General features: G+C 45.8%; 1 protein-coding gene across 1 annotated transcript in view; it reads right to left on the bottom strand.

Moving 5' to 3' along the window:
- Positions 1-894: 894 nt before the first annotated feature.
- The window catches only part of FSCN2 (fascin actin-bundling protein 2, retinal), a 63,062-nt gene continuing 43,266 nt past the window's right edge, over positions 895-20,690 (bottom strand). Inside the window, exons 2-5 of the mRNA XM_069199771.1 lie at positions 9,645-9,801; positions 9,181-9,302; positions 3,390-3,557; positions 895-1,582 (exon numbers count right to left, since the gene is read on the bottom strand). Of these exons, the coding sequence (XP_069055872.1) occupies positions 1,377-1,582; positions 3,390-3,557; positions 9,181-9,302; positions 9,645-9,801 (653 nt within the window). The 3' untranslated portion in view covers positions 895-1,376. The remainder of the gene's footprint in view (positions 1,583-3,389; positions 3,558-9,180; positions 9,303-9,644; positions 9,802-20,690) is intronic.

Genomic DNA, 20,690 nt, shown 5'->3' with positions numbered 1-20,690 from the left:
TGTCGCACAGGGTGCCACCAGCGCTAAGGCCGCCATTGGCTCCAACACTGATATCACATCATTATTTCTCTCTAGTACCACTAAGATCGCTTATAGGCACTGCTAATATACAAATAGCATATGAGGCTAGTGCCATAACATATTTTCTAAAGATTCGCACAAAGCTACATTACACAGCTGTTACTCAATCACCGAACTCCTGGCACTAGATCAGACTCGTGGCTATTGTGACGTTTTGTGCTCAGAATAAACTTTTTTTGTTTTTGCCCTCCACTGTGTGATCAAGTGGCTGGCACAGGGTGCTCCGTCCCCACACACGAAAAACATGCACATCAGAACGGCCCGCTTCAGGCTAGAAACGAAGTCAGACTGGTGTCTCTGTAAGAACGTTTGGACGGGGCCGACAGCGGGGTAGGGAGTTCTGCAGAGGGCTAATTTCCAGTCCTATCCAAAGCTTTTTAGAGACAACATCCAATAGGAAACGTAATAGTTTTCATTAAAGACAACTTTGCGTCTATAGATCACAGAGTGACCTGCCCCGTGATGGATGAAATTGACAACAGGTGCCTCCCGCTCATAAAGCTATGGCAAAGGAATGGCAATGTAAGGGAATTCATTTCAGCACACTGGGCAGATTCTTTGACAAGGGCCTAAAGTCTGTGCCCTTCACCTTGAGGCCACACCTACTTCCGGGTAACCTGGGTGAGAGGCTCACCTCCTCCTCTAGCAGTGAAATAGGAGGCGTGAACGGCCCATTCTCCGGTTCCTCTTGTGCTCCTCTTCGTCCAGGATAGTGCAAATTCTTCTCTTCAGGTATGTGGCATCCACTCTGCTTTTCTTTCCAGGATTTATCATGTACTACAAAGAGCAACTGAATCAACAAGGGACGAATACAACTGTTCATAGAGAGTTTATTACAAAAGTATAGTCGCTCAGTGAAGAGACATTTTGATTTCTGCCCAGGTAAGCTGCACACACACATCTCCCAAGCACTGAGGGCATTCGCACAGCTGGCATCATGCTACATACAAGCATCTCTAAAGCTATTCGACGCACTTGAAGAGGACATCTGCCCACTGCGCCTCAACTCTATCCACAGTCTTATTTGCTTTCTCTCAGTTACAACCATAACAGTCCAAAGCCCCGGAGCTAGCATTCAAGAAATGGTTGTGACTGCATCACCAGCGCCTAACTTCCTTAGTTGGGCTCCAGTTATAGCTGAATGTGGCAGCCCGGCATCAGTTATGCAGACCTCACCTTTGAGGTTCTCTGAAGCTCCTGCCCTTTGTGTTCTAAATTTCATACCCAAAAGGGCATTGTCTACTGAGCACTAGGTCTATGCCCCCATACCACATGGCTACAATAGTCCGGTATCTTCAGTACTCCCACAAGGTGGCAAATTCTACCAAATCTGCATCAGCCTTCAGAGTACCTGCCTGGTCACCACGTAGGTACTTGCCATTCTTGCCCTTGATGGCAATGCGGCCGTGCTCTCTAAACTCGAAAAAAAAGTCCTCTGACATGTCCCCGTCACAGAAGATGGTGCCATTGCCTGCGATGTACCAGAACTTGCCATCCAGCCCTGAGAGGAAAAAACATTAAAGAAGGAGGTTAGTATTGTAATTTGTAAAACTCACATGCCTTCTTTGGAAGCCCTCTAAGAATTCTGGGAAAACCCAGTTATTGGTGGTGTTGCATTTGTTTGGTGCTTGGAAACAGAGAAGGATTGGTCTACCTAGAGACTGGGAGATTGGTCAACAGACTTGTGCCCCTGGACGTCTGGATGTGCTTGGAAGAGCCACATGTCAGACAGATATGTGTGTATTCCATAGGAAGCAGAATCTTGGGGGCTCTCACTGAGTTCCTGTTAGCCAAGTATGCCTCTTACTAATTACAATTAAGTTTCCATTTTACATTTGTTTAGCATACATCCACTGTCAATATCATTACGTTTCTTTGCAAGTTTCTCCTGCCCAGGGATTTCAGCTACGGTAACATCTGATCCCAAAAGGATAATTCCTTATGCATGAAATCTGGTCTAATAAGATGCGCCCTATTGCACAATCCTCTTGAATTATGCTAAGCCTTGGAGCAGCTGGTCCACTGTCTGGTGCTTAGCTATAAACGGATAGTGGTGTATCAAGCATGGGCCATTTGACCAAAGAAAGCAGCCACTAACTTAAAGGATCTGGCCAATGAAGGGCTACAATCTATTAATTACCCAATCTGTGCTGCGACACACACCCTTAAACGCTTTGGTATTTGGAACTCAGCAACAAGGCCAGGCACTAGACTACTCAAGTAAACACTGAGAACCTTCAATGGAAAAAGACCCACTCATGCCTGATGAAATCAGAGGTATATACAATGGTGGATCGACTAGGATGCCACCTCCCTTGGACGAGCAGGAGGTGCCATGTGGCAAAACGCAGTAACTTAGGGAAGTAGCATCATGCCATACATGATTTCTTCTGGTAATGGAGGTTCTCCAGAGCCTTTGGGCCAGTAATTGACATTGCAGCAGGAAAGACTGGATGTACCCCCTAAGACACATTATATGAGCCACTTGCTCTTGTGGGGCACGGGGCGACAAGTTGACCTTTGGAGACCATAGTGATGGACAGACAAAAAGTGAAGATGTGAAGTGCAACGTGCCCATGTGGACAGTTTGAGGTCTTTCATATTTGTCATCTCCAAGTCTAGGAGTAGTGGTTCAAACTCAGTGAGATATTCAAAACCCTCACAGGTGGTCAGGTTCAAATAAATATACTGAAATCAATGGTGCTCAATTAATCAATATCAGAAAGATAAATGGCTGAAAGGGCCCTGCCAAAAAATCAAACTTGTGTGATAGATGTTACACGGGGTTTGCAACTGCAGATGCATTACCCCACTGGGCTTTTTCACATGGCTAAGTCTCGTGAAGGTTTTTATTTCAAGTCGATATTTTATAAGTCGATTTTATATGCAGCCTTATACAGTAATGAGTATTGTGGATGGAGATTAACCAGGAATGAGAAAAGTGACATCCATTATGTACTACAAGGTAGGTGTGGAGCACGCTGAATGGGCAAGACAGCTTGCTCTGCTGTGGTCAACTCTCTTTAGAGAAGGGGAAACACTTTGCCAGTGGTCAACCCAGCTGTGCCAACTTCCAAAGCTCTAAACTGGGGGTGAATATCTGTTTCTGAGCACAAGCCAAACCATCTACAGTGTCTTTCACTGTGTATGTCCCCCACTTGCTTTGATCAGGTAGTAATTGAGCACCTCATCAAAAAGTGCCCAAGGGCCGCTAGGAGGTCCACAGGCCTTGATTTCCAACACTAGCAGCACTGGTCTGTCACACATTTAGCCGGGTAGAGGCTCCCAGCTGTGCCGAGCCTGCTTACCTTTAATCTGGTAGGCACCATCATGGAATACAATCTGAAATACATCGTAGGTGGAGCGGTTGGCATCCAATGTGCTGGAACTCTTATGGTAGCAGACGAATCCGAGGTCACCACGCAGGACCAAGATTGGCCGATTGATTAACTTCATGATAAACTCCTCATCCTCACCTATGGGAAAGAAGCACAAAGGCTGGTTCGAGACGTCTGTTTCTGGCTGCTTGTGAGGGGTTCCTGCTTACAGGACCATCTTCATCAGAGCAGTGGTCTTACACTAAGGCAGTTAGTGCATTTACTTATATAGTAAGGTTACACAATTAATAAGTGTACACAGTCTAATTAACAGTTGGTAGAGTTAAGAAATTAGCGTAGTTACAATTAGAATGGGACAGTCAGTGCTACAATTGCACTGTGGTGTACTTTGCATCATCCTGGAGAACAAAGGTGATGTAAGCAGGCAATGTATCTGGTGTGTGCACAAACGGGTCTCTCGGGTTCCCTGTTAGAAGTGACAGATGTCCAATGTGAAGTAGCCAAAGGATCATGTTCTCTTAGTTCATCAGTTAGCCTGCATTCCCAGAAGAGAACCTTTATCTCTCCTCAAATCCACCCCCACTACAGTTGTATAAAATGTTGTGTTATGCTGGGGACATCAGCCTTACCGAAATATATCTCTAGTCAAAGTAGAGGAAGAAAAATCATGGATTACAACTTGGAAAAAATGATCATTCCTAAAAATGAGGAAGAACATATATCTAATCAACAAAAGACATAGATATTGTGTTACACCACACGGATGGTGAGCATGGTTTGCCTTATTGGCGCTGTCCCGTTTAAACATATCATTTAAATTGAGACACTGAAAATAACCCCAAAACAACTATTCTACACATTTGGGGAACTCTTATCTGTACGCTGGCTGCTTAGAACAAATCGGGAAAGGTTGCAATACACATGTAGCTGAGTTGTTGTCTAAATGTTCAGTTTCCTAGATGGCTACATGCTTTGGAAGGGACCACATTATGTAAGCTGCTGATAGAGAGGGAAATTACATTTCAATGTATAATAAGAATGTTTTATGTTGTTCCCAAAAAAAGACCTAGGATCTCCTAGGTCCAATCAAACGATTACTGATTTAAAATGTAGATTGTGTGATTATAAAAATGAAGCAATACTCCACTTACTTTGCTGCTACCTTAGGGTTAAAAAAAGAACAACAAATATAAGTTAAACAGCTTTTTATCTCCAGCAGAATAACTAGATGCACAGATGCACTCAAATACTGCTTTAATACAAAGTATATTTAAGAATATTGGGCCAGATGAATCATGAAGGCCTTTTGCGATTCAGAAATAGCGATTTTTAAGAAATCGTTATTTCCGACTTGCAAAATGCCATGTATCACATTTGCGAATCGTTAATAGTGATTTCTTAAAAATCGCAAATGCTATTACCGAATTGCAAATTGCGATACAGGCCCCATTCGCACCTATGGGCCTGTTGGCCCATATCTGCAAATGTTTTGCATTTCCAAAATTGCGATTTCTTAACCAGAAATCGCAATTTTGGAAATGCAAAACCCCAGGCCTAAGGCCCCCTCTGCTGCACCCCAAATTTTTGGGGGGGACATGTAAGGTGCACACATGCCAAAAGGGCATGTGTGCTTTACATGTACATTTTAAAAATGCATTTCAAATGCATTTTTAAATGTTTCACATGGTTACCACCAGGTTCAACCTGGTGGTAAACAGCGATGGCTTCATACATGTGCTAAGAAATCACAAATAAGGAATCCTTATTTGTGATTTCTTATTTAGAGAGTCACAATTTGCGACTCTCTAAACAGGGTCACAATTTTAAGGAATCGCTATTTTAGTGATTCCTTAAAATTGCTTTCAGGATGTCTTTCATACATTCTGAACTGGCTTTTTGCATTCGCAAACGGGCATTCGCACCGTTTGCGAATGCAAAAAAGCTTGATACATCTGGCCCATTGTCGGGCTGCTATTTTTTTGCAGACTGTTTTAAAAACAAGGTTTAGCAGTTTCTAATTTAATTGCTAGACTTTTATAGTATTTATATTTACATATGTTTAAAATAGTACTTTTATCACTTACAAACTGTTCTTAGTCTACTTCATTTCTTCCTTGAATGGTGATTGTTGTAATGAATCGAATACAATACATTTACTCTTATATTTCATGCCACTTATGGAGAAAGGGGCAGGGCACTTTTAAATGGAGAAATATCGAGTTCAGTTTGCAGCGAAATAAAATAACTTATCAATGCTCCAGAGAAACACTAGATTGTGAAAAGGCTGATTGTGCAAGTTCCCCTTGTGCATGTTTTTGGAGGTGGGACGGCTAGAGGACACCATCTCCGGAAGGAGAGCACTATAGTAAAGAGAAAGTCTCTTTAGTCATATTCCCCCATTCGTGATCCAGTGTTAGAGGCATGGGGTTCACTGATGTCAAGACAAAGGACACATTGTGCCTTCTCTACGAAACATGTGACATTGTGTCTCTGTCACCATATCCAAAGGTAGATGTCAGCAGACAGCTCCCTTCTGTTTGTATAGTAAATGTGTTGGCTCAAAAGGAAGGAATATGTACCCCATATATACACTGATATAAACTTTAGGCATTCAGAGTGCCCCCAACAGCCACTGAGATTTATTTCCATGGGCAGTGTATGGACATTATTGAAGTTCAGGCCCATTGGAATAATGAGGCTGAGGAGGGCCAAATTATTTGGCAGAGTTGACTAAATTATGCAGCAAGAAAATTTAAATTACGAGGCGTAATGCAGCATATTTTGTGAAAATATTACTTATTTTGTTCGCATTTTTACAGTGTTAACACTGTTGTGGCAAAGGTTTAAATCCATTAGTATCTGAATAACACCAAAATACAGCAAAAGGCAACTTAAAGGTGACCAGTCAACCTTTGTGATGGCCCAGCCACAAGGCCGCAACATGTGCTGCTGTACTGTTTAGTAACTTTTGATCTGTTTGAGAAGGAAGAATTAACAAACAGACAGATGGCGGAAATGAAGCATATAAAAGATATGAGGAACAAAGGGGAAGAGTTTGGCCGGGCAAAAGACCAAAGCTCAAACCTGTGCTTCTCTGGTTAGTTTTACTTGTCTGGCTGGAACGGGCAGGCACCGATGCACTACTGGATATTGAAGTACAAGTGCCCCCACCAGTTTGTCCCTACTGGGCTGGAAGGCCCTGCTTATTATTCAAGTGTCTCTGACCAATCCTCAGTCCATATGGATGAGGTGCCCTGCTCTTGCTACTCAATGTCAAGTGCATACTCTAGCTTTAATATTGACATGGAACTCAAGCTGGTTACTCAAGGTCAAGTACCCACTCCTGCTTCACTATGGAGATGATATCCACACAGGTTTCTTAGACGTACATGTTTGAGCAGATCATAGTATATCAAGCCTGATTGTTACTCAGTTACTTCCTCATACCTTAGTGTGCATATCTGGTATGTGCTTGTTATTTAGTTCCATGTGCCCATTCCCAAATGCCTATAGATATGAAGCACCTGCTTGATATGGTCATGGACATTTGTTCATTTCTTGGAACCTGTGTGAATGAAACCCATGCTAACAGCACATGAGCACATGTTTGCTCCTTAACCTGTATGGGTAAGAAGCCACTGTTCATCACTCATTCTCACATGCGCACTCCTTACTTTTTACCTGCCACACCTACTTCCTACCTGGTATTCTGACCAACCTTCTTTCTGCCCAGAACCGTGGTGTACAATTCAACATCCGCACATGGTTAGGGCAGTTTGGCGCTACCACATTCACTGCTGGCAAGTACCAGTTGCTTAAACAGACGAAAAAGGCACTCACTAATCCTCTTCCATGCCACCAAAGCATTGATCAATCCTTGGATGAGAACTGGATGGACTAATGCAATAACCTACTGCTGGGATGGCAGACCCTTTTTCCCAATCAACATACTCATTCGTTTTGCAGTAGGATCCTAAATAACCATCTATAACACAGCAACAGATATGTCCTGCGTCTCTCCGGTACATCAGTCTCGCAGCTTATTATTGTATAACCACCAAGGCATTCATTATGCTCAGACGGGTCTGCCTGCTAAAAGTCCCACGCCTCCACTGCCACATCAAGGCTCAGTGCCTTGGAAATGTCTTGACCTGAGCTATAAACGCCCAGCATAGTCAACTTCATGCAACCACGGGGAGAACTGACGTGCTTTCCCAAGCTCCACCTCTTCGTTATAGAGAACGCTTCCACCCAAACTCCCTAACTTCGCTCCCGTGCCTCTTGCCCTCCACTGCAACCCCTAGCTGCGTGCGGGAACATGGAAGATTCTGTAGCGCGCAAATATGCTCTGCGATTGGCTGCATCGTCTCTGCTTACATTCTCATGCCTGTCATCAGTGTATCACCACCGCCTCGCTGTTGCCGACCACCTCTCGGGCAGTGATGTCATGTACCGCTTCCTGCTGCTATGTGCAGAGCTTCTCAGACACACTCATAAATAAATAAGTAACCTTCGTGGTGTTGGTGCCGCTGCTTGTTCCCTAGAGGGTGACGGCTCGGCCCTGACTTCCTGTGCACTGTCACCTTGCAGACTGTGTGCTAGGGCCCCACAGTCTTCGGGTGCCATGGCCATGCACTTAGGGCTTGTACTGGCTTCACTGTGAGCATGACAGTCACGCTTGTCCTGGGAGGCACATGGTCGCGTTAATGGGCGTATGTTGAAAAATCGTTGTCAGAAATATTATCTGACATAATATTATGTCGTAAATATGCTTTCCTTACATATTGTTTCCTTGGGTGTAGATTTTCTCTTACTAATTCCAATGGGTGGGAGTAGTGTAAGCTATCATTAGTACATGCTATTTTTTGCAAACCATAATTAGGACACGATATTTATGTCAGATGATACTCCGACAAGATATTCGTGTACCATACACTCCCACCTTCATCGACAAAAGCCTCTGCTCTTTACCTGGGTCGCCTCCCCAGTTTTGAGCAGCATGAAGTTGGTGTCGATTATTCCAGGATCTTTCCCCGTCCCGACCCTCGCGGGCATTACAAGGCGGACGTGAAGGTCTGGCAGATCTTGATATAATGCTGACCCATACTGCAATGCAACGGTCGCTAAGCAACCGCAGGCTTTACTAGTTGCATTACTGATAATACTGTGTATCAACGCTCACATCTTCCTCTCAGATTGCATTACAGAAAGTCACTGCGCCGCTCCCAGCCTTTCTTTAATTAAAATATCCTTTTAGAGTTACAGAATGCTTTTCCATTTGTATAGGTAACATTGGCTAGACAGTCAGGCTGCTCAACATGTAATATGAAGCAAAAGACTTACATTCCGTATATTTATGATACATGGCGAAGAGTAATTCTCATGTTGAGTGGAACATTTATAGAGACCAAAGCCTCAAAATCAGATGTCAATGAAGCCAAAATATTTGTGCGCGCATGATTGATTCCACACATGCATGTATGTGTTGTCACTCATGGCTTCAGGACTGCATGACTGGGCAAGCTTACAAATGAGAGGGTGCCTTTCTTGTGGTGGTGGGTGGGAGGGAAGGTCAAGGGCACCCCTGTTAGCTTCCCCTCCTTGAAATATAGATCATTTTGTGTAACTGTAATTTTATGAACCTTCTACTACAGCACTCGCCACTGAGTCCTTTAGGAAACATGGTAGCAAACATATGTTAACTTATAAGCATGTTGACTTATCCCGAGGACCAAAGGAGCCTGTTTGGCGGAGGCCTTACCCACAGCTTCAGAGACGGCGGCCAGCTGCCCATTCTTCTTGGTGCACACATACTTTCCATTACTTGCCTTCAGGGCCACTTTTCGGCCGCGCCACTCGATGTCAAACATTGTGTTGGCAGCGCTGGAGAAAAATAAATGAACTAGAAGTTAGTCTATGAGCTAATTTACAGAACTGTCCAACTCCCTTATGAACCCCCGCCTCAATACTATAATCATTGATTGGCACAGGGCTGCAATCTTCTATTGTTATTCATAGGAAAATGGTCTATAAGGAAAATCGGATATTTCAGGACAAAGTAGTGTCCTCAAAAGTCTTTCCTGACGGAGTTTTGTGTCTGGGTTTTAGAAATACAAGCCTGTCTGACTCCTGCCCACTCCCTTGAGGTCCGACACCCTCTGAGGACTCTGTGGTAGGGCCCTTCAAAATAAGTAGGCGCAGCTAATGAGGGGCGCCTGCACCTACATTTCTGTGGCCGTGGACTGAATGCCACCGTGGGTGACCAGACACCAGTAGTTGCCGGCACTCGTGTAGAACATGCACTTCCGTGACTCCTTTTCAACTTGCATCTGGAATGTTTCAAGATCTGTTTCTTCATCTTGATTGGCAGACACATTGATCCCTGTACGTGAAAGAAAGTGGATTACAAATCTGTTATTGAATTTCTTATGTTACATACACAGACAGTGCTACTCCTTGGGGGATAACGAAACACTTTGCCGTGGGCAGAGTTCCACCTCCCCATATCCCCGTATGAGCACACGGACTGACTCATCACCTGGGGTTTCTAACAGATACATTCAAAGTTCTGAGATGTTTTATGACCCTTAGGCCCATTTCTAAAGTCAATAGGTCTCACCTCTGGGCAGTGCTTGAAATGGAAAAATAGAAGTATCTGAGTACCTGCTTGTTTCTGAGAAGTGCCAGTGCTCTCCAATTAAAAGTATGACGTTTTTCTTGAGAAGTGCAGGTACTCTCCCTCTCAAAATAAAAAAGCCCTGGTACTCAGTACCGGCCCATTTAAAGCACTGCCTCTGGGACATACTGATTTTGCCAATGGCTTTTTGTGATGCTGTACAGCATGAAAGGAAAAGCAAAATGCTTTTTTGCGAAGTTGTGGAACATTGGGAAAAAAACAATGGAAACAAGCATTGACAAAGCCAATAGGTCTCACTTATGCAAGAGCTATTGGCTCTGCCAATATGTTTTAGCTGTGTGGTACACCAGCGTGGCTGCTGTTCAGCATGGCTAAACATTAGCGGTGTAAAGGAGAGTGACGTGGAGTAGAGTTTCGTGGAGGGTTATGATGGAAAACAGAGTCATAGAATCGAGTAGAGTGGCATAGAAAGTCATGACGTAAAGTGGCATAGAGTTTCGTAGAGTGGCCTAGAGAGTTGTGGCATGGCTTAGAGACGCGTAGAATGTGGTAGAGAGGAGTAAAGTGGAGTGGTGTAGAGTGGAGTGATGTATAGTGTTGGGGAGTGACATTAAGGGAGTAGAGTCGTACAGTGGAAGGGCACAGAGGGGAGTAGAGTGCCATGAAGTTGAGTGATGTACAGTGGAGTAGAAAGTCAAAGTGGATTATACTGTTGTAGAGTGGAGTGGCAAAGAGTGTCTTAGAGTGGAGTGGTGTAAAGCAGAGTGGAGGATAGGGTAATGCATAGTGTGGAGCAAAGTGGCTTAGAGCAGAGTTGATTGTCATAGGATGGAGTGGCATAGAGTGGTGTAGTGTAGCAGAGTGGAATGGTGTAGAGTTGAGTAGAGCATTCTAGAATGTTGTACAGTGGAGTGGAATAGAATGGAGTAGAGTATCATAGAGTGGAGTGGCGTAGAGTAGAGTGATGCAGGTAAAATGGAGTGGTGCATGGCAGAGTGCAGTCAAATAGAGTAGTGGTGTGGAGTACACTGGTGTAGAGTGGAGTGCAGTGTTGCAGAGTACAGTGGCACAGAGTGGAGAGGTGTAGAGTGAAATGGTGCAGAGTACAGAGGAGTGGCCTAGACTGAAGTGCTGTAGCGTGCAGTGATGAAGAGTGCAGTGGTGCATAGTAGATTAGAGTGGGGCAGAGTGCACTGGCAGAGTAGAGAGGTGTAGAGTAAAGTGGCATAGTGTGCAGTGGTGCACAGTAGATCAGAGTGACAGAGTGAATTGGTGTGAAATGCAGTGGCACAGAGTGGAGTGATGCTCAGTGTAATGGCATAGAGAGCAATGGGGCAGAGTGCATTAGCTTAGAGTGACATACAGTAGGGTGGTGCAGAGCAGAGTGGCACAGGGTAGACTGCCATAGAGTAGAGTCATGCAGAGTTCAGTGGTGGCAAGCTCAGTGGTGGAGAGTACAGTATTACAGAGTAGAGTGGCATACAGTGCATTGGTGTAGAGTAGAGTTGTGAAGTGAGCAGTGGTGTAGAGTACAGTGGTGCAGAGTAGAATAGAGCAGTGCAGAGATCAGTGGCAGAGTGCAAAGAGTGCAATGGTGTAGAGTAGAGTGGCATAGAGTGCAGTGGCATTGAATGCAAAGTGTTGCAGAGTAGAGTAGAGTGGCGTAAAGTACAGTGGTACAGAGTTGACTGGTGTAGAGTGCAGTGGCATAGAGTTTATTGGTTTTGAGTAAAGTGATGTACAGTACAGTGATGTCAAGTGCTGTGGTGTAGAGTGCAGCGGTATAGAAAAAGTGGTGTAGAGGGCAGACGCATAGATTAGAGTGTGCAGAGTACAGTAGCGTGGAGTGGAATGGTGCAGGGTAGATTACAGTGGCATAGAGTGGATTGGCATAGAGTGGAGTGGAGTAGAGTGGAATACAATGGTGTAGAGTGCAGTGATGCACAGTAGATTAGAGTGGCTTAGGTTGGATTGGGGTAGAGTGCAGTGGCATAGAGTGGAGCAATGCAGAGTTGAGTGGCGTAGAGTGTGGTGGCGTACAGTGCACTGGTGTAGGGTAGAGTGGTGCAGAGTAGAGTGCAGTAAGACTCCAGCGGTGCAGAGTAGAGTGGTGTTGAGTTCTGTGACTGTGAGTGCAGTGTTGCATAGTAGAGAGGTGTAGACTGAAGTGGCATAAAGTGGAGTGGTACAGAGGGGAGGGGAGTGGTGCAGGGTAGAGTGCAGTGGTGTAGAGTGGAGTGATGCAGAGTAGAGTGGCATAGGGAGTAGTGTCATAGAGTGCATTAGCACAGAGTGCAGAAACGTAACAAGTAACAGAGGAGTGCAAAGTAGAGTGCAGTGGCATAGAGTGCAATGCCTTAGAGGGGCATAGAGTGCAGTGGCACAGAGTACAGTGGTGCAGAGTAAAATAGAGTGGCATATAGTGCAGTGACATAGAGTACAATGGTGTAGAGAACAGAGGTGTAGAGTGCAGTGCTGTACAGCAGATGTTTGCAGAGAAGAGTATAGTGGTGTAAAGTGCAGTGACATAGAGTATAATTGTGCAGAGAAGATCAGGGTGATGCAGAATGGATAGGCATAGAGCGCACTGACATCGAGCGAAGTGGTACAGAGTAAAGTGCACTGACCTAGAGTGCAATAGAATATAGTGCAGTTTTGCAGAGTATAGGTAAGTAGAGTGGAGTGGTGCAGAGCGGAGTGGAGTGGCCTAGACTAGAGTGGTATTGAGTGCAGTAGCAAAGAGTCCAATGATGTATAGTAGAGTGGGGTAGAGTTTATTAGGATAGAGTACACTGGTGCAGAGTAGTGAGGTATAGAGTGAAATAGCGCAGAGTGCAGTGGCACAGAGTGGAGTGGTTCACAGTCGAGTGCAGTGATGCAGTGTGGAGTCTCATAGAGTGGAGTGACAAAGTGTTTAGTGATGCAGAGTAGCGAGCAGTGGCGTGGTGGATAGTAGAGTGGAGTAAAGTGGAGTATGCATGGTGTGGTAGTGCACTACTATTACACATAACATCTATAATTGAAATGACTATCATATTTGCACAGACATACAGCTTTACTGCTAAAAGTATACAGAACACAAGCGATAACGTGTGGAAACATCATCACCTAGTGTATTGATTTGTCTAGATCCTATGAAAACATGTGTTTCCACCACACTTCAAAATTACCAAAAATGTGCTTCATTTATGCTTTCATTTATGCTTTCGTAATTCTGATATATTCTGAAATATCTGCATAGATCATTTACAGACATTTAATTGTTGTTGTGTGCTAGAAAAAAATAACATTTTACAGCATTCCTCCAGCACATCCCCAGTAGCATGATTGTCACATAAATCCTCTCACTTTGAAGTCAGCGAAAGGAAACTACACACCCTTGAAGACAGAGCCTGACATTTGTCCTCTGTCTATAAATGCACAGCAAATGTGACACAATAAGAACAAGATTTAAAAGCCCGTTTACAGAAAGTGAGTACTGGTAGAAAAATCAGTAAATAAGATATGGGTCACAGAAGGGATGAACTCAAGATATACAGTCTAAGATAAATAAAGCCAGCAAATAGAAAGCAAGCAAGTTTGAGTTACAAAACACAAAGTCAGTGGTAAGCAATGGGTGGAATGCATTCACAGGGAACTTTCCGAATGTCCCCAAGATGTCTTTAGTATACCAGAAAGCTGTGCTGTCTGGTAGGCTTCGACCTAAACAGACGTAATAGCACTTCTTTCCACGCTGGAGTGCACATGCATCACAATGCATTTGCACCAGTAGAATGACACAGGCACCATTTTTTAAAACTAACCAATTTACACTCAGTAAATAAAAACATGAAGATTGTTTTCTGTGAAATAAAAAAGGAGTGCTGGGACATGTGAAGTGGCATAGGTGGAGTAAGTGAGGGGAACAAGTGGGTAGGAGGGAAAAAGCGGCTTGTTAGAGCACCGTGGAGGGGAAAAGTAACACTGGAAAGAAGCACACGATGGAGTGGGGTGAGAGGAGAATAAGACAGAGCACAGATGCAGGGTAGAAGCACTCAACAAAGTGGGCAGCACACAAAGGTGGCAACGACAAAGGAAGCACAGGGAGAAGCACTGAGAGAGAAAACAGCACAAAGTGCAGGGGTCAGGGAGAAGCATAGGAGGCATTTGGGATGGGCACACAAGGTTGAAAACACATGATCTCTCATGGAGTTCTTCTTCAAAAAGAAAAAAGTAGTTCCTTAAAAGTGAGTAGGGAAAGGGCACAATTCAGGCAAATCAAGAGGATGTTGAATAGGACGCTATGCTCCTGGAGAGGGACAAACACAGACTGAACATAATGGACAAGGCAAGACATCAAATAAGAAGCAAGGAAATGAGAGTACCAATAAAGAGAGCCATTGGTAAGCAATGTATGGGCTTTAATCCCGATGCAAGTTCTTGGTAAACCCACGCTAAGTCTTTATCACATTAACTGAGCTGTGCTGCCCAGTAGGCTCAACCTACAAACGGTCAATTTACACCCATAGCTTTGCTCTTGTGTTTGAAGTAACGTTACAATATTTTGGACTACATAAAAAAACTCCATGCGTATTTTTATAAAGTTGAGATGGGGCGTGGCTTAGCTGTCAAGTATGGTGGACGCCTTATCGCAGCGCTCCGCTCTTGCCTACTAAACTCCTAAAAATCGATCATCCCGGGGGGCCGGAAGACAAATATTGCTGCCCGATTCCACTTCCCTGGGTGTGAAGCTGCATGGATCGAGGGGCCAAATTGTGATTTGATACACCGAAGAGAGAGTAAACAGGAGTGGGTCGCCAAGGCAACGTGTGAGGCCTTCTCCCGGCTGGAGGGGCTGCACTGAACAGCCTACAGGCCTAGGGGTTCTGTGCTAGGAGAGCGGCTGAGTGTGGAAGGGCGGTAGAGGCAAAAGGGCCCTTCCTGAGTGCCAAGCAGTGAACCCGGGTTGTCAGGGGACGTTGTCCACGTGTGAAACACGTGCGGCGTGAGGAGCAGAAAGCGGGCCACATCAGGCCACGGAGAGGTGACAGGCCGAGCATAGTGTAGATGCCACGGACTGAGCAGAGCCTCACTCTGGGGTTGGAGGGCCCTGGGGCCCTGAACTGGGGCCGCCGCGATGGCAGCGGAGAGACTGGAAGATTGTGCAGGACACAGGAGGAGTAAAAACAGGAGCAGGCGTGGGCAGCCTGGTTCTTGCCTGGAAAAAGCTCTGCGCACGTACCGCCTGTAGGACTCCAGTGCTGTGGTGAGCCATGGGTGCAGGTGACGCCCGGTGGAGGATCTGTGAGCAATGCGCTGGGGCCCATGGACTGGGCTGACATCCTGCTCGTGACCACAGACTGCTATCGTCCAACGGGCCGGGGGACCACGTACCCTTGCACTAATTGATGCCTAATGATATATTGCCTTGGAACGACCATCCCCTTATTGAAAACAGGTGGCTTCCTACCCCACCACAATAGCCATGGGTGACCTCTTTGATACACCCTAACTAGTGCCCCACTTGCCAATGGAGGGGATCGGGTCCTGAGCATCAACTGAGGGTGTTGATGGTGTTGAATAGGCACTCCTATTAAACTGAGCTGAGGGGCACGATTGATGACATTTCTGGTAAGGGTGGAGGCCCGCTACCTCACGCACTGGGAAACAGAGACTCAAACATGGGGAGTCCCAGACGGGGACACCGGTTTTGGACCACCCATCGCAGAAGATAGAGAAAGATGCAGAGGCGGTGGCCCCTACTCTCCAGGTGCAGTTTGATAGAATACCGGTAGCGATTGCAGACACCAAATCGTCATTCCAGCAGGACACCGGGATGGTGTCTGTGGGACCTGGACTGCTGCGAGCTGAACACCATAAATTGACGAGAAGAGTGACAAAGGTGGAAACAGGATGTGGAGAGGTACAACCAGCCCACTTGGACCTCAGGAGGCAAGTGTGTGAGCTGGCAGACAGAGTGTAAATATTGGAGGGAAGGGCTGAGAATCCTGACGGATACAACCCACATGAACAATGTCCGGAAGGCTCAGAACAGGAAGGTATGGTGGCATTCTTGGATAAATGGTTCTCCACAGTAGTAGTGCTGGAACACCTGACACCCTTTTTCACTATAGAGCGGACTCACAGAGTCCCTGCTAAGCCTCCGCCACTGGGCAGACCACCACGTCCGATCGTCACCAGACTATCGCACTTTCAAGATCATTGACTCCCTTCTGCAGAGAGGCAGAGAAGATGGAACATACACCATAGGAAACAGGAAAGTTACGCTATTCCCTTATTATACATTTGCACATTTGCAGTTATACATTTGCAGTCCAAACTAAACAAGCTTCATTTCTGTCAGTTAAGAAGGCACTTCGAGATGCAGAGATGAAATATTCCCTGATGTTCCCAGCTAGACTGAAGATAATGATGGATGTTAAGCCTATTTGTATGAAGATCCAACAGCAGCATGGGAATGGCTCATTTCATATAGAGCAGGAATAGCCCCTCCTGAAAACAGACCATAATCGGATGGTGATCGTTTGAGCCCGAGAAAGCGACCCCGGAGAACATGTAATAGGGGGATCCCAAGGAAGCTGAGCAGAATAGAAGCAGACAGGGACAAAGCAGCAGCCTTGCAGGTGACAGCAGCCATAATGCGCAAAACAGGCTCGGACTCAGATCAGGACACTATGTCAGACAAGCCTTTGGCGGACTCTGAGTCAGAGAGCTCCACCCTGACTCGGGAGGTCCTGCCAGGTGTGACTCCACAATCGGCAGAGGATTTGCTTTGACTCAAACCGTGGCCCATAGCGACGCATACCTGAGACATATATAGTAGTCGCCCTTTTGGTTGGGGGGCCTACTCACCATACTACTGGGCCTGTAATGTAAGACGCAGCCAAAGGCAAAGGACATGCACCACACACGTTCAGGAGGCTGTGGGATGCCGAGATCTAACTTTGGCAGCCTCGGATTCTGCATTTCAGTCCTCACTTTCCTTAACTCACCTCAGGAGTCGAGTGAAGTAGACTTGATGTGTTAGGTTCGTAATGTTTGTTAGTTTGGATGGCCGGCCATTGCCAGGCGGTCCTGGGGAAGGAGAGTTTTGTGTTGGGGTTGGTGTAGGTTCGTCATCTCTGGGACAAGATATTTTTCTCCTGGGTTGGTTAGACACAGGCTATAAACCATGAGGTGGATGGGGACTACAGAATACACTGCTGTTATATGGCAGATACAGGCAATGTATTGAAATGTATATCCTGGAATGTACGGGAAATAGGTTCTGTATATAAACGCTATGCTATTCACCAATACTTGAAGCGTAGATGGGTGCAAATAGCCATGATACAGGAAACACACTTGATAGGTGAGGAGATAGAACGTTTGAGCCTCAAATGGTGAGGTCACCTATTTGCAACCTTCTATTAGTCCTATGCCCAAGGGACACTGGTGTGTACCCTGTTTGAACCGCTACACTCCCAGATTGACAAAGGAGGCCAATATGTTCTGGTGATGGGCAGACTTATGGGCAGGGAAATCACACTAGGCAGTATGTATGCTCCTAATCAGGACCAGCTTTCTTTCTTTCAATCCCTATCCACACCTTTGGGGCAGTTAGCGAGCACTGCATTAGTGCTGGGGGGAGATTAAAACTGTGTGATGGATATAACACAAGACCATTCCCATTCACCCATTCCTGATACCCCAGCTCACAAATCGGCTGCTGGCTTTGCGGACTGGCAAAGCTGATGGGGAATAGTAGATGTCTGGAGGGTTTAACATGGTGAAAACCGTGATTACTCATTTGACTTCCCCACCTATGCCCTACACACACCATTAGATGCATTCCTCTGCTCAGACCATCTGAGTAGCTGTGTAATCCTCACAGAGTATCTCGGGATGACTTTGTCGGACCACAGCCCAATACTTCTGGGGCTCCGATTATCGGGGATAGACCAGCGATCCCCACGTGGCGCCTGCAACCAGAGATGCTGGAAGACCCAACCTATTGACAAGTATTGCACACAGCAGTCACCGACTACTTCACCACAAATCAGTGCACAGTGTCCTCCCCCTTGCTAGAATGGGAAGCATTCAAGGTGGTCATCTGGGAGCATTGCCTGGGACAATCTTTAGGCATTAGTAAGGATCTCACTGTGGAGCTGCATACCCTAGACACAGCATTACACACCCTGGAGACCTCCACGACCCTAGATGCTACCAGACACCAACAGTTGTTAGACATAAAGATACAATATGGGGTTGTTTTGGAAAAGTATAGATGCCATGAACACAACACATACATGACTAAAGTACATGCAGAGGAGGGAAAATCAGGGAGATTACTAGCATGGCTGATTATTCCTGAGTCCTGGGGTTTCCCAATAACACACTTGACAACAGAGACGGGGGCACAGGAATATGTGCCAAGGGACATCAACAAAGAGTTCCGACAATATTATGAATCTTTATATAGTATGCCTATGACACCCCTGGGTGGCACAATGAATGCTTTCCTAGACAACCTTTTTCTCCCAGCCTTACCCCATGCCGCCAATAAGGAGATAGGAGGGCCGATAATACTTTCAGAAATTAAGCAGGCTATCAAAGACATGGTGAAGGGTAAGACCCCAGGCCCAGATGGATTCTCTGTAGAATTTTATGCGACATACATTACCCTACGAGTGCAGAGACTAGAACAAGTATATGCTGAGGCTTTATGGTGTGGCTGCCGTCTGGCCTCTACTTGGTGTGCCACGGTTATACCCCTCCTCAAGAGTACGACACAGGGAGCCCCTGTCATGGCGTATCGTCCGTCCCCTATCCATGCTTAACATTCCACAACGGTGCACGTCGGTTAACCTTCGGAGGCTCTATCATGTGCTCTACCACCCTGAGGTTTTAGACCAAAACCGTCAGCATACATTGTGTCAGTGGACCTACAGAAGGCCTTCGACTCGGTACGTTGGGACTACCTGCTGGAGGTCATGCTTAGGATGGAACTAGGTGAGGACTGGATTAAATGGGTTACTTTATTGTACGAGAAACCCACAGCAAGGATAAAAACAGTAACTACCATTTCTGAGGAGTATAACATCTATTGCGGCACGAGACAGGGCTGCCCACTATCTCCCCTCTTCTTCGCTCTGGCCATAGAACCCCAGGTGGTGTTTTTTCACCAGTACGAGAGAGATGAGGATATTATGAACACATCATCTCCCTATATGCTAACAACATTTTATTATATTTATTCAATGGTACGACAGGAGAGTAGGGAGCACTCAGACGCCTCAATGAATTTGGCAGACTATCAGGGCCATGGGTCAACAAATCCAAGACTCATCTGTTTCCGTGTTGGCAGGACACCCCTTTACCATGGGATTTACTTGAGGGGATCCAGTGGGCACCTGTGACTTTCAAATATTTCGGAATACAAATTTACCACCGGCTGGCAGATACGGAGGAGGGGAACCTGGGCAGGGCGCTGCACTCCTTATGCACTAATGTAGCCTTTTGGAGAACATTGCACCCGCCGCTTATGGCCAAGGTAGCACTCTCCAAGATGGTGATGTTGCCCAGGTTACTTTAATATTTTACTAACACACCAGTGAAATTACCAGGGTCATGGTTCAAACAACTCGGAATGTTGCTTAGAGAGCTCATTTGGAACGGGGATAGGCACAGAGTTGCACTTCACATACTGCATAGACAAGTGGCACAGGGTGATCTAGGGTACCAGACTTCGATTTGTACTATTTGGAGGCCCAATAACAATGGGTGGCAAAGTGGCTGGAAGATGCCCATGACCAGGTTTTCAACGGTCTAGGGGTGACACCTCACAGCCACACTCTCCTTGGCAAACTATTGTGCCCTAGAACCCCAATAAGCTGACAAGGAGTACTATTACAAGTAGCATTGTATGGGTGGTGCAGAGGCATGAGAAGGTTCCGAAAAGCCTCGCTGTATGCACAGCAGCTGCCTTTGGTGGGTTTTGCACATGGGACACGAGTTAGCTGCTTTACTGAAGCTCAATTACTGACTTGGTCTGCTGCTGGGGTAAAGACTACAGGTGGTTACTTTGAAATGGGGATTCTAGTCCCAATGGAAGACCTAACTGTTAGATTGCGCCTACCTACAGGCCAATTCCTGTTATATGAGGCATTAATACCAACATTTTAAGACTTATGGAGAAAGGGGAGGGAAGAACCCCTGCAACACCTAGTACTCAGTGCTTTACTAATGTTGGGTCTGCTAAACGACAAGTGACAGGGTTATATAAAGCACTGTCTGACATGGCGCACTTACCCTCGGACACACTAAAGATCCAGTGGGAGACGATGTTAGGCCATCCATTACAAGACAAAGACTGGGACAGGTTACTTGCGTACCCTCAGACAATAGCCCACAATAATAGGTTAAAGTATATACAGTTTAATTATATTCATCTGACGTACCTAACTCCGCGTAGACTGCATGTGATATATGGAGGGAATGCACTACATTGACCGAAGCGTCTCACAGTAGATGCTGATTTTAAACACATGGTATGGGATTGCCCCCTTATCCAAACCTTCTGGGAAGCAGCGCTGCAGCGAATTGAGGACAAAATTGTGAATGTAATCCCACTGACATGGAAGGGTGCCTACTGG

This window comes from Pleurodeles waltl, chromosome 7, assembly GCF_031143425.1.
Source record: "Pleurodeles waltl isolate 20211129_DDA chromosome 7, aPleWal1.hap1.20221129, whole genome shotgun sequence".
NCBI classification, from domain to species: Eukaryota; Metazoa; Chordata; class Amphibia; order Caudata; family Salamandridae; genus Pleurodeles; species Pleurodeles waltl.
The sequence above is the reverse complement of the archived record's forward strand: the minus strand, read 5'-3'. Positions and strand labels throughout refer to the sequence as shown.